Genomic DNA, 13,302 nt, shown 5'->3' on the forward strand with positions numbered 1-13,302 from the left:
CCATTGTCCTGCAACAAAATAAAGCCCGTTCAGTGCATAGCAGGTCCTATGAATACAGAGTTATCGCATCTTACACTATTAAAACATTCAGGGTGTCATATCAAAGGCTTGATGACAAAATCCAATTTACTTCGGTTATAAAATCATTGTAGAGAGCGAGAAATACTGCATTCAGAATAACACAAAGGACCAGCTTTGAAGATTAAACAACATATTAGGTGTGGACTGTCTACTCATGATTCCTAACGTATCATTTGCAAGGTATAGGCGCCATGTGCATCATATATACATCTGCAAAGCTACAACATATTCGACCTAGTCCAATTAATTGCATCAAATTTGTACCTTATATGGCTCACGATGGAACCGCTTGTTCCTGAAACACAAACAACCGGAGCAAAATCAGCATCCGAATATCATTAGATATAAAATGAACAGTGATAATTTGCACTACTTGCGAACACCGAGTAATAATTACATTCGTATACATTAACAAGTCCAGAATTTAATTAAGTTTCCATCTTTTATATAACCGTGCAACGAAATTTCAAAATTAAATAACTGCCCACGTCTAATTTTTGCTGTACAGAAAACAATTTGCAGAAAGTAATCAACATGACACAACTATACAGAGAGAAATCGTGATCATCGTCCTCAGCAGATTCATAATTCCGCATGATACAGTCTCTCCCAATTTTCCCTAAGCTCCTGATAAAGCTCCATGTATCTTTTGCACCAAGGCTCGTGTTCCTGTCAACAAATTAAAGTACAATCACATTAATACAAACCCACAGAATTCGCAAAAACGAACCGTTTCCTTGAGGACCAGGCGTGTGCGGCGCATGAACTGGTCTCTGAGCTGCTTACGGCGCTTGTTGGGGATGTTGTCCCTGGGAATGACGAACCGCTCACGTGGAGCACGTGATCGCCGATCTCGTGGATTTCGCCGTCGACAGTCCACCACTCGGACTTCTGCTCTTGCTTCCGCATGGCCATGGCGGGAGACTTGTGGCGGCGCCGAGATGGCCCGGACTCGGTCCTGGCCCAGCGAAGTTGGGGTGGCGGCGGCCGCACTAGCCTGGAAGCATGACGGCGAGTTCTTGAGTCGTTTTGCGAGGGACAGCATTTGGGAAGCAGCGTTTCCGAGTTGGTGCAGTAGAGTGTGCTGTGGGGATTTTGCTACCGCTAGAAGACCCGCCAAGTTTATCGAAGGCTTAACCGGTTCGAAGCGGTTGCATTTGTTTCTTATTTTGTTTTTGTTCCGTATACGTGTCCGAATCAGGACGTTGACATCTGGAAATAGAGGAAACTACCACAGGATGGAAAGCCGGATCTCTTTCATCATGGTCGGATAATTGAGAAAGCTACCACGAGATAGATAGTCAGATCTCTTCTACCAAGGCCACTAGATGAAATGATCCGGGTCTTTGAAATTTTTTCGAATGGTCAGCTTGTTTTGATCCCTTAAAATTTATAATAATTTTTAATTATTGAATGAAATTTCAAAGGTCCGGATCATTTGATCATATGATTTTGATCCCAAGATGGACGGACTCGAGTCTCAAGCCAGTGTTTACCAAAAAAAAAAAAAAAAACTAATGAAAAATGTTTGAAAATTTTAATTTTTAAAGAAAATACCAAAATAAATTATAAAGTAAATAATACTATGATTGACTTTTTAGTATAAAAATATAATTTTTTTATTAAAATAAACAGTTCGATCTTTTCGTCAAATCTCCCAAAAAAAAAAAAAAAAAATCTCAAGCCAGTTGAATCAAACGGTCACCAATAGTTCTGTACGGGCAGAAAGTCCCACCGCATTCGCTCGCTTCCCGCCCTTTGTTCAGTTGCTTCGATTCTTGTATCGAGATGTGTGGAAGGGCTCGCTGTACTCTCAGAGCCGATGACGTCACTAGGGCTTGCCACCGCACCCACGCCCCCGTCCGCGCCGTTAACATGGACCGGTGAGCAAACGTCAACAAAAACTCTTTCCCCTCTTTTTTGATTTTTTTTTTTTTTGTAATTTTCTCTCGTTTTCCTAGCAACCAAACAGGTCTTATGCCCTCTTTAATTACTTGCTCTTACTGATTGAGACGAATTTTTTTGTGTATAATATGAATTAGGTTTCGTCCGTCGTACAATGTGTCGCCTGGATCGAATTTGCCTGTTGTTCGGAGAGAAGACGGGGCGGATGGCGACGGCGTCGTTCTTCAATGTATGAAATGGGGGCTGATTCCTAGTTTCACCAAGAAAACCGAAAAGCCCGATTTCTACAGGATGGTAATAGCTTTAGGATTATCATTAACAGCCACTGTTTTGATTAATAGATTATTTATATTAATTTAATGATATTTGCAATGATGTTATGGAAATGAGTAGTAATTTAAACTTCAATCTATGTGATGTGTCTCAAGTTTCAATTTTTCATGACTGACACGAGAAAGCTTGGTTTTTTATGGGATGAGTGGTAAAGTTAAACAGTTTTTGTTGGATGATTACATGATTTGGTTTGTGCTAAACTTTGCAGTTTAATGCTCGGTCTGAGTCCATTTGTGAAAAGGCTTCTTTTCGTCGTTTGGTTCCTAAAAGCCGCTGCATTGTTGCGGTTGAAGGGTATGTATGATTCAATTTACTATGCTTTTTATCGTTTGTGACATTTTTTTCAATGTATTGTTGGTTGTATTGGAGGGACTCCATGTGCCTTTCCCTTTCATAATTGCTGTTTGATTAGTATCATATAGTGGTTTCTTATTTCATGTTTTAATTTGCATCCTTCAGTTTTTATGAATGGAAAAAAGATGGTTCTAAAAAGCAGCCTTACTACGTCCATTTCAAGGACGGCAGGCCTCTTCTGTTTGCTGCTCTTTATGATTCTTGGGAGAACTCTGAAGGTAGTTAATGACAACTCTTTTGTTCGAAAAATCCCCTCCCCTTGACCACCACCTTTGTTAATTTGTTTTGCTATTATGTCTGTGTTTGTTTTGGTCTAGGTGATGATAATTTGTTTTCAAAACCGACTTTATCTGAAATTTCTTTATCAGTAGTTGTCAAGTTTAAAGTAAGTTTGTTTCTAGGTGCTGATATCTCCAATGTACGTTATCCTGCAGGAGAGAAACTTTACACATTCACTATCATAACAACTTCCTCATCATCAGCTTTAGGGTGGCTGCATGGTGAGTCCTGCTCATGTTTGTTGATTTTTACTACATTTCAAATACCATAATATGTGTGCATGGTTCTAAGTTATGAATTACTGCGTGACTATTTAGCTTATGCTGATGTGACTAACTTGGAGTGATTTCTTATTTTTACATATACATATACACTTTGTAATTTTCTAGTTACAGTTTCTTGGCTCAGCTCTGTATTTACTATTTAGTCCTTGTTGTGTGAAGTACCTTCCTTTTACTCCCACTAGTTAATTGTCGCAGCGATTCTTGCTGTGGCACTCTTTGCCAAAGTTGAGTAGCATTTCTCTACTATTTTGGTTAATTTATCATTATAGACAGGATGCCTGTTATCTTGGGTGATAAAGAATCAACTGACACATGGCTAGATGGTTCTTCATCGTCCAATTTTGATTCATTACTTAAACCATACGAAGGTCCAGATTTGGTAAGTGGTTGTTGAATTTAGAAGGGAGAAACATAACATTTACTATTCAAAGATCTGGGTATGAAACGTTGAAAGTACAATTTATTGACTGCTAAAATTTTTATTCACCAGGTATGGTACCCGGTGACACCAGCAATGGGTAAGGTGTCTTTTGATGGGCCAGAGTGCATCAATGAGGTGAGGCAGTTTCATGTTTTCTTTTATGCACATGATGCTTATATTTGAAAAATATGGAGGGGGACTTAAAGGCCATAATCTTCACTTTGATCTCTACGACACAGCAAAATTGGAAATTTTGACTGCTAGTTTTTTCTTTTGGAGAAACAGTGCCAGCTTGAATCAGACAAAATGATTCTTGCACTTGTGTAATCCTTTAGCTGGTGTTCCGATAGAAGGTAAACTTTGTAGAAGTGACAAGATAAAGGTGTTAAGGTGGTGGTCTCATGGACAATTTGCCTAACAAGAGAATCATGATGTAGCATTCCACACCCAAGGTTTAAAGACCGGCTTTTTCATTACATTTTCCCCCGCATACCATGTGTTGCATGATTTGATAGACAAAACAGTGACGCTGCTTTCTCTGGGGTAACTATGTTCTTAATTATATCGAGTTCTCATGGTTTGGTGATTGTGTCTTGGTTTCCACTTGGGAGATTGGAATCCTGAATTCATTAAGGTTTAAGAGGACTGGTTACGGATTGTATTATTTTCTGCAGATACAGTTGAAGACCGAGGGGAATAATTCAATCACAAAGTTTTTCTCAGCGAAGGGAACCAAAAAAGAAGAATTAAACCCAAAGGATACAAGTTCTGATGACACGTCTGCGAAGAAAGATTTGTCAAAAATGGTGAAAGAAGAACCTGAAAGCAAAGAGGACACAGAACAGCCGTACTCTACTGAACAATGTGAAGATGAATCAAAATGTAATGTGTCTACATTCTCTCAAGAAGGTGTATCTAAGGGCCAAGCAAAGCGAGACTACGAAGAATTTTCAGCTGATTCTAAGCCAGTTGCTTATGTAACGAATAAGAAATCTGCTAGTCTGGCAAAGAAGAAAGTTAACCCAAAGAGTTCTCTAGACAAGCAACCTACCCTATTTTCATACTTTGGTAAAAGCTAGTTGTGCATGCAGTGAACTTCAGATATCGTTAGAACATGCTCCATTCGTATATGGACACAGGTTGATAATTTTGTGTTGTACAAATTCGTTTCTGCTTCATCAGCCTAACATCGTTGTTTGCTTGGTGTCCCTCCTCTATTTTGGCTAGGCAAGATAGTTATCCTTTGTGTTGTATCTGTTATCTTGTATTTTAATTTCTGGTTTACTGAAATCAGAGATTTAGCATGTTGGTCTCTCTGCAGTTGGTTTTTGCAAAGTTTCTTGTAAACTTGAAGATCTCCATGTAACATCTGCTCGATTTTGCTTAATGTTAAAAGCCTGATTCGATTTAGATACTTTTTTTTTCAATCGAGAGGTTTTGTTACAAACCTCCTTATAGATTTCAACAAGAAATGAAAAACAAGCCAAAAGAAGTTGCAGAACTAACAAAGAGGAAACATTTGGGGACGTAAAATCGGCAGAGACCAATTGTAAGCATCAATCCACCTTTCATTCGGCACCATCTTCATGAACATCCAAATAGAGCCGGCCATATCCCCCAGTTGTAAAACGGGCCACGACCCTGGGCTGAACCGTCGGCGCTTGTTCCCTAGCCACACAGTGCAGCCTCTCCGTCTTCTCAGCCGCCTCCGTGGCTGGCACCAGCCGACCAACACAGTGGCATTTGACAACAGAGATATGGTGACACTGCCTCTCCTCAACATCCCTATTGTTGTTATGTAATTTTAAGCTTAGTGATTTTGTGATGCTTCCTAATTACTTATATAGTGTGGATTAAAGATGAAATGATGGTGTTAACAATGATGATTAGTCATAATGGCAGCAATCATGATTTTTGATGGCCTGATGCCAGTGTGGAATAAACAAGTGTACCTCAGAAGGAGCTTTATTCTAATTATGTTTAGGGTTATGGTAAGCATGATCAGAGGAACACTTTCTGATCAAAAGACAGTCAGCTTATGATCAAAAGACAATCCCTTTAGTGAACTTGTAGTGAGATGTGTTACTAATGGGACGTCACGAGTTTGTAGTCCAATTGTTCATGTCTTACTTATCACGTATAAACACGTCGCAAGTAAGTTTCACTCGTCGAGGTGGAGATTAAACATCTTTTTTGCTCACAAATCTACCCTTCACATCTCTGGTTTTAAGTTTATGAAGGCAACTTTAATTAACTAGATTATTGATCTGTCCGCCGCTTCGACATGCGGCATGAAAATGTTCCGAAATTTCTTGATCAGAAAGATGGCTTAGATCAATGATTTGATTTGAGTACAACATGCAGGCCGGTAGTTGTAATTAGCTTTATGTGGCATGCGCCTGAGAGGGATCGGTACATGTTTTTCTTTGCACACAAGGATGTTCTAAATACTTGGGAATTTCCATTAGTATTATGATTGAGTGAATTTTCTTTATTTGTAAATATGATGTTTTAAATTTGATTTTCGTGAATAGCGAGTTTAATATCTGGTTATAACTAGTTGATTGGTTGATTTATTCCAAAACTCGCTTGATTTTGGAGATTTTATATTTCTCTTTTACGGACTATTTCATACAGATATAAGATGCATACAGTTTTACATTTTTTTTTTCTTTCAATGAAAAAGATATGTTATTCATAACATAATAGAATAGTATAAAACCCAAACACAACTGTCCAAAACTAAAATTGCATGCCACAACAATACACTAACAAAAAAAAATAAAAAAACCAATCTCATGGGATGGGTAAAGGTTGGCAAATTTAAGGGCAACGCTCACTTTTTGTTCATTTTCAAGACATAGCAAAAATAGTCCTTAAAAACGACGTATTATGAACCGTCTATTTATTTAAAAGATTTAATTTTTAAGAAATGTCTTTAAGTGACTTATAAAATGAATAATTTTAATCATAAACAGAGAAATCTATAAATAAATTAAGAATCATTAGTAAATTAATGGGATAAAATAAGATACGACGGAAACGACGTGGACTAAAGTGGAATCTGAAGTAAATTAGTGGGACCAAAAGTGAATTCCGCCCCCTTGGATCTCAAAACTCCCAAACTCACCCTTTCCCCTTACTCAACGAGGAGGAGAATCCTGTATTTCGTCGACTCTGATTCCAGCCTCTCAAGGAGAACATCTTCTTCGGCGTGAGTTCTTCTAACATATCCATCTCTCAATTTTGTAATTCTGAGATTTTTTTTTTTCATGGTGTTGAATTTTGATGATGACTCAACAGCGTTTGAATTCTACTGGATCAAATCAAATCAAATTCCCGATCAGAACCCCAATTTATTTGATAATTTTGCGATTTTGTTTCTTGCTATTAGGTTGATTTGTTTCCTCTCAAGTACCCATATCTCATTTTTGTGATTGTGTGTGATTTGTGTTGGGTTTGGAAGCTCAATTTTTTAATAAGAGTAGGAATGGTGGTATGCTACTTTATGGGAAAATGTTTTGCCCCAAAAAAGTTCTAATGAAATTCAAGTGGTGGTAAGTGTTTGTTGTAAATGTACAAACTGGAGAGGAGCTGGCTGTTTAGCTGGTACATAATTTTCGTTTCGCGAATCGCAGATTATTCAGTTTTGATGTTTAGTTTGGTGCTAAATCCAAATTTTCTTGAGCATTCTGTAGTTTTGTGCCTACAATATATATGGGTAGGGCAGCAGAAGCGGATGGCCATTTTTTCGTTAACATAGCTTCTGGTAATTTGCTACTCTTGGTTCTCAAAAGCAGTATGATTTATCCAGTATCTGCTAAACAAAATTATGTTGTGTCGAACTATTCTTTATTCATTAGAGAAGTCAAAGAACAAAGCCACGCAATAGAGCGCGGGTTTAACAGTCGGTTTAATACCCCACCAATACAAAAAAAGTGGTCCTTCTCTCGTACCTGCTCATCTTTTCTCTGTTCTGAGGCAAGAGGAGAGCCCTAACCTTGCGTAGACCAACCGTTGGAATGAGGTGGATGAATAAGAGTAGGAATGGTAGTATGGTATTATGGGTTGTGTGGGATGCATTTTATCTATTTATTTATGGAATTTGTGAAATTTGATTACTCTGTCATACTAGAATTTTTGGCCCAAGGTTACGGTTTTATTTGTTGGTTGTGCTTAAGTTGATGCGTCATGCTTGAAATATTCAGAATGTGCATGTTTTGATTCTAATGGTGACAGCCTCTGTCCAAAAGACTAAGAAGGTGTGTCATGTCGTCTCTGAAATTTTTGTTCGGATCTTATGTCTTGAAACTTCATTTGGTTATTGTATTTGAGTCAACAGACACGAAGGCTCATTGAAGCAAATTCCAAAACTTAGGAGGCTAACTTCCCATAAATGCTGAAAATTTATAGGAAAAATTCAGCTTAGGAATATAGTGTGTAATCGGTGTGGTGTATTCGTGCCACTGTGATTTTGCTTTTACTGAAGATCCTTTTTGCTCTTAGTTCTTTTTCCTTTGTGTTGATTTTTCAGCTTCTTATTTTGAAATACATTTTCTGATTTTAAATTGCTTTTGCATGATTCAGTAGGATACTGTGATCATCTTCAAGCAGTGGAAACGAAAGAAAATGGAGGACAAGGGCAAAGGGAGCGAAAGATGGAACGGAGCCATAGGCAATTTGACAGAAATGGCTTTCAATTTGGAGTCTCTCCAGAAGCTAATTCTTAAAAAGGCTGTCTTTGTTGAAGAAGAGACCTTTGCCAAAGCCTCACTTTGTTCTGAACAAGCTCGAACCATCAAGGTTCTTGAACAAAGGGTAGAAAGTTTGGAAAGAGAACTTGATGCTGCCGTTACAGCTGCTGCTCGTGCTCGGGCAGAAAAACGACAGGCTGAGGCAGCAGAAAAGGCTGCTGAGTTGCATGCGCAAGAAGTTACAAAAGAGCTCGAGAACACCTCAAAGGTATTTGAGCTGCACCTGGAAGAGTTGCGTGCCAAACAAGAAGAGATCGCCAAGCGTGATAAGGAAATCAAACTTTTGGAAGCTATAATTCAGACACTTGGGGGAAAAGAATCGTCCTCGCATTCAAAAAGAGGCTAGAATATCTGTGTTGTGAAATTTTTGTGTCAAGTTGGTTCTTTTTCTTTTTCTTGTAAATTTACATAGGAAGGAACAATTCAATGTGTCCACTTTCAAACATAAAAAAGTGTTTAATTCGACTGGCTAAGACAGCGTGTCTGTTCCGTTGCAAGTTCACATACCCTTGCTCATACAACAGATCAGTCTAGGATATGCTCTTGATTTACAAAAAGTAGTCCAAAAGCTCATTTAGCCGGAAAGCCCAATCCAAATATTTTGGAGCTGTGTGGAATAAATTATGGGCATGGTCCTAAAGAAGTAAAGCATAACTTGAAGCCCATATCCCCTTAGGATTCACCAATGGAAATGGACAATTCTAATGGTCTAGCTCTTAGATTACGATACTTTCTTTTCTAGGAGCAATTTTTTAGGTGGTAGCAATTGAGTAGAAAAATTAATTCGCTGCTCCAAGTAGGAAAAACGCATCTTCAATGGAGGTAGCAATTTAATTAGCAAATTAAGTAACAATTGATTTTGTGTATTTACAAGGTCAATTGCTACTTCTTCAACATAACAAATCGAGTCACACGGTATATTTTAATCGAAAGTATTGTTTAATAAAGTATTAGAAAAATAAAACTGAACCCGACAAAAATAAGGCATGCTTTAGATTATATTTTAAGATGAAGAATAAGATTTGAAGAGTTGGTTGAAGAGCGAGTTGGAGTAAAAAAAATTTAGAGTAGCATATAAGTGTCACATTGGTAAACAAAGGACACTTTTAGAAGATAATTTGCTAACTCCCTTGGACATGCTCAATGTTGAAAGATGTCTAAAGTCGATCTTTCCTTTGTTGAGTAAAAGAAAAAAAGAAAAAAAAAACGCGCACAACTATTTTATACAACTACCCACTTATATACAATATTTTACACTCCCAACATGTGATTTGTTGTTCTGAATAATTGCTTTAAAATTTTCTCCAAGAGATCCATTTTTCGTACCTTTACCAATATTGACTCTAGGACCGTGACAACGATTTATGATGCACAATTACTCTAACCCACGTTTCGTTGCTGGATGTGTGATGTATGCCATACAGTCACTCTTCTTTTGTGAATGTTGACCAATAATTTCCATACGCCCAACTACCTTGAGGTTGAAGTACCTGTGATTGTGATAACACCGTCAGCGAAAGGGAAAGCAGGTGCCAAAGTTTGGTCCAATTTATCTTAAGTACTTACGTACACTCAATAGCGATACATTTGATCGCTGAATTTAACTAAATGCTTAAACTTGAGTGATGGTTTACATTGGATCAAATCTAGTGGCCAAATAAGCGTTAGCTATAAGTGTCTGTAGGTACATTTAACGTCACAATGCGTATAAGCACAAACCGACCTTATCCTGCATTAAAAACCTCGTTGATTTCTTGCGTTGAGCAACATTCACTTCACTTGAGCTGCCTCTTTCAGCTTAAGCTTTACCGTATGTCTATATCCTTATACGACGTGTATCATCACGCTCTCAGCTATCTATGCTGCACTTTCACTGTTTGTGAAGTCTTTTATTTTTCTAATTGATTCAGGTTTTCGTTGTTGTTTCGAACTAAGTTTAGTCAAGTTAATTATAATAGCATACTTCGTATTCCTAGTTCACCTAGTTCGATTGATCACGATACACCATCCCGTTCTTGCCGAATTGTACAGCAACGTAATACAAAATTGTAGATACCAATAACACATTCAAAGAGGAATCAATTCGATGAATGTTTCAAATTCGAGTTACTGTGCTGTTGAATTGTTTGATTGGATGGACATAAAGTTAATCAGAATTTTGACGACTTATTGCCCTGTCAACATCAGGAAATACGATCCGGATTCTCTTTGTGAAGATGTCTATGATTTATTTCGATCATGGAAATTGTATGATTAAAAACTATTTTAAATATTTTTATTTAAAATTAAATACAAACAATATTTAATAAAAAATAATCGTTCGAAATACCATGAATAAATACAATTAAAAAATTTTCCAAATCCTCGTCAAAGAGATCTTATCGAAGAAAATACCACGTAACTTGTGAACAACTTCCAGTCTCTAACGCATGGAACTATTTAAAAAGTAGGTAAAATCCTATCAATAGATTTGACCATTGCACTTGCCGTGAAAAGTGATTTTCGCACGTTAATTCATTTTCTTTTTTAACTATTCACCTATCGTCTTCAAATTGAATAAATACAAACAAAATCAAATAGACAAAGAGTGTCCAGAAGGAAAAAAGACGGATAAATGGGAAATTCTAGTATATGTTATGAAGGAAAATATACACAATACCGTCAAACCCATATCTCAGATTTGTCAGAGAGATTCCATTCAGTGAATCAGTACAGCCAAAACAGTAAGAAAATATCTGAGAATCGATACACAAAATCGCTGACTCATGCAACGAAAGGCTGGAAACCATCCCTACACAGACCCCCCAAAACACACCAAATATAGTATTGACAGCTCGGCAAAAGTAAAACTTTTGGTTGGTAATTGGAAGCCAAGAAAATTTCACTCAGAAAATTAACCCATCTGTGCAATTTCCTCATTGGTGGCAGTGGCGGTGGTTGTGGTTGTTTGGAGCTGCTTTTGTGAAACAGGATACTTAATGGCATTGAGTTCAACCTTGCGCAGGGCAGCTTTGCCAAGATCAACACCACAAATGTCAGAGAGCCTGACCAGATAAAGCAGCACATCGGAAAGCTCTTCCCCCAGGTGCTGCTTTTCCTCCTCTTTCCAATCTGGCAGCCCCTTTGGAACCTCCCCTTTCCATTGAAATATCTCAGACAGCTCTCCCACTTCGCACACCTGAGATTTCATCAAAAAGGCCAGACCTTTGCATCAATTTATGAATAACATCCTTCTGGTTGTTTGGACAAAAAGTACAAGCCAATAAGCACTTCTGGGAAAAGGGTAAAACATAGAAAAGTGGGGCACTTGAAGATTTTGACATGACAAAAACGAAAAATAGAAAACATCTCTTTCCAAATTGCATAGAAAGTCAAATTTGAACATTTCACTCAGCGCTTAACAAGTTCGAATTTGCTCTCTCCCAAGTAGATTAGATTGATTAGATTAATTAGAATATTGCTCGAATACGAGCAAAGTCACAAACTTTAAGAAAAAACTTAATTTGGGTGTCACAAACTTTAAGAAAAACTCAATTTGGGTTTTGTTAAGAGAGTGAAAAGGAATTGGAAACAAACAAAAATAAGAACCCACTTGAAGGCAAGAAGCGCGTGCAAAATAGAAAAAAGAAGCCGGAAACCACAAAACCCCAATTTGTTTATTATCAAATATGCAAAAACCAAAATACAGTAAGTCAGCTGTGGTTAAATTTGGTCAAATATTTCACAATCCATTGATGAAAGTGAACGCAAAAATATGAAAAAATGAAAAAAAATAGCAAAGCAATCAAATTTTTATTAATTTGGTTTCTCCCCATTTCATGGATTACCCGAATTATTAAACAAACACATATCAAATAGTTCATGGACATGAAAAATGGCATTAGAAATTATCAACCAAAAAAAAAGCAGAAGAAATATTTATGGGGTTGGAAAGATGAACAAACCAGAGCTAGGAGAAGGTTTCTGGGGCTGTGGAACTGATCCCAGTTTCTCGCTTTGGCAAACTCAGCCATTTTGTTCTTGAGAAGATCAAGGGTGACATTTTCTCCTTCTGCAAAGCCAGTCATATTCTCTCTCTCTCTCTCTCTCTCTCTCTCTAGAAACAAAGGGAAATATGGAGAGTGATTACACGGAAAGGGAAGGAATTTAAAGAGGGAGGGAGCAGGAAAGATAAGACGGAGAGCGAGACAGCTAAGCTCTCTGCCCTCTCTGCAATTACTCCTCGTCAGGCGACTCACGGTATTTTAATATATCAGATTGCTAAAGGAGGGATCCCTATTTTTCTAAAAAAAAATGGGAACACATTTTTTATCGTTAGATTTAATTTTAATGAAATTATGTGGTTGAGATTGTGTGGTCTGTGTTTTAATCATAACCTCATAATTTCATTAAAACCAATCTAACAATGAGGAGCGTGGTTCTATTTTTTTTTAAAAATGGAAATCCCTCCCCTTAAGCAATCTATTTAATATATTGAGTTCATGATGAGAAAATATTTACATTTTCTTTTTGGGATTCTCCTATATACCGCTGTTTGTTTTTAGAGTAATTCTCAACTTACTACTGTTAAGTTTCGTAAATTTTTAACTTTCTTATTTAAAGTTTTTTTATTTCATTTTAATGTTTAAGATTTAAATTTTGAGATATTTTTATTCTTTTATTTTTGTTTAGAATTCAGTTAATTGATGGTGTGGCATGCTACTAGACAAAGATTATGCAAAAAAGTGGCACTATAGGCCTATATGAACATATAAAACAATTAATTATTAGAGTTTTCTTATTACTTTTAAGTGATAGTAACGTCCACCACTTTATTTATTAATTATATTTTATTATTTAATTGAGTCTACTTGGCATAATATGGCCAGATCAATAAGTCGCGATGCACAAA

The 13,302-nt window shown here is 37.1% G+C and overlaps 4 protein-coding genes across 7 annotated transcripts; 2 read left to right on the forward strand and 2 right to left on the reverse strand.

Annotated features, from left to right (window-relative positions):
* Positions 1–683: 683 nt before the first annotated feature.
* Positions 684–1,324, reverse strand: LOC103949630. The gene is given in 3 exon segments (XM_048592001.1): positions 684–918; positions 921–1,053; positions 1,055–1,324. Coding segments are annotated over 3 exon segments (351 nt in total). The 5' UTR covers positions 1,127–1,324; the 3' UTR covers positions 684–772.
* Positions 1,325–1,756: 432 nt separating this feature from the next.
* On the forward strand, positions 1,757–5,067 carry LOC103949597 (abasic site processing protein YoqW). Of its 2 annotated transcripts, none has more exons than XM_009360712.3 (8): positions 1,757–1,964; positions 2,124–2,280; positions 2,528–2,613; positions 2,779–2,891; positions 3,108–3,173; positions 3,506–3,615; positions 3,727–3,792; positions 4,332–5,067. In XM_009360712.3, exons 1-8 carry the CDS (start codon positions 1,870–1,872, stop codon positions 4,734–4,736), a joined length of 1,098 nt encoding a protein of 365 aa, XP_009358987.2. In that variant the 5' UTR covers positions 1,757–1,869; the 3' UTR covers positions 4,737–5,067. The 2 variants fall into 2 exon arrangements, with proteins under 2 accessions (XP_009358987.2, XP_048422508.1); XM_048566551.1 differs by having other exon boundaries at positions 4,338–5,067.
* Positions 5,068–6,709: 1,642 nt separating this feature from the next.
* Positions 6,710–8,884, forward strand: LOC103949596. Of its 3 annotated transcripts, XM_048592016.1 has the most exons (3): positions 6,731–6,871; positions 7,052–7,267; positions 8,242–8,884. In XM_048592016.1, exon 3 carries the CDS (start codon positions 8,287–8,289, stop codon positions 8,755–8,757), a length of 471 nt encoding a protein of 156 aa, XP_048447973.1. In that variant the 5' UTR covers positions 6,731–6,871; positions 7,052–7,267; positions 8,242–8,286; the 3' UTR covers positions 8,758–8,884. The 3 variants fall into 3 exon arrangements, with proteins under 3 accessions (XP_009358984.2, XP_048447973.1, XP_048447966.1); XM_009360709.3 differs by lacking the exon at positions 7,052–7,267 and having other exon boundaries at positions 6,710–6,871; positions 8,245–8,884; XM_048592009.1 differs by lacking the exons at positions 6,731–6,871; positions 7,052–7,267 and adding an exon at positions 7,278–7,426 and having other exon boundaries at positions 8,245–8,884.
* Positions 8,885–11,022: 2,138 nt separating this feature from the next.
* On the reverse strand, positions 11,023–12,629 carry LOC103949595 (dCTP pyrophosphatase 1). The gene is made up of 2 exons (XM_009360708.3): positions 12,356–12,629; positions 11,023–11,589 (listed from the first exon to the last, which is right to left on the reverse strand). Exons 1-2 carry the CDS (start codon positions 12,476–12,478, stop codon positions 11,305–11,307), a joined length of 408 nt encoding a protein of 135 aa, XP_009358983.1. The 5' UTR covers positions 12,479–12,629; the 3' UTR covers positions 11,023–11,304.
* Positions 12,630–13,302: the final 673 nt, after the last annotated feature.

This window comes from the organism of the source record quoted next, unplaced genomic scaffold (genome assembly GCF_019419815.1).
Source record: "Pyrus x bretschneideri cultivar Hongxiangsu unplaced genomic scaffold, Pyrus_bretschneideri_v1 Contig10, whole genome shotgun sequence".
NCBI lineage: Eukaryota > Viridiplantae > Streptophyta > Magnoliopsida > Rosales > Rosaceae > Pyrus > Pyrus x bretschneideri.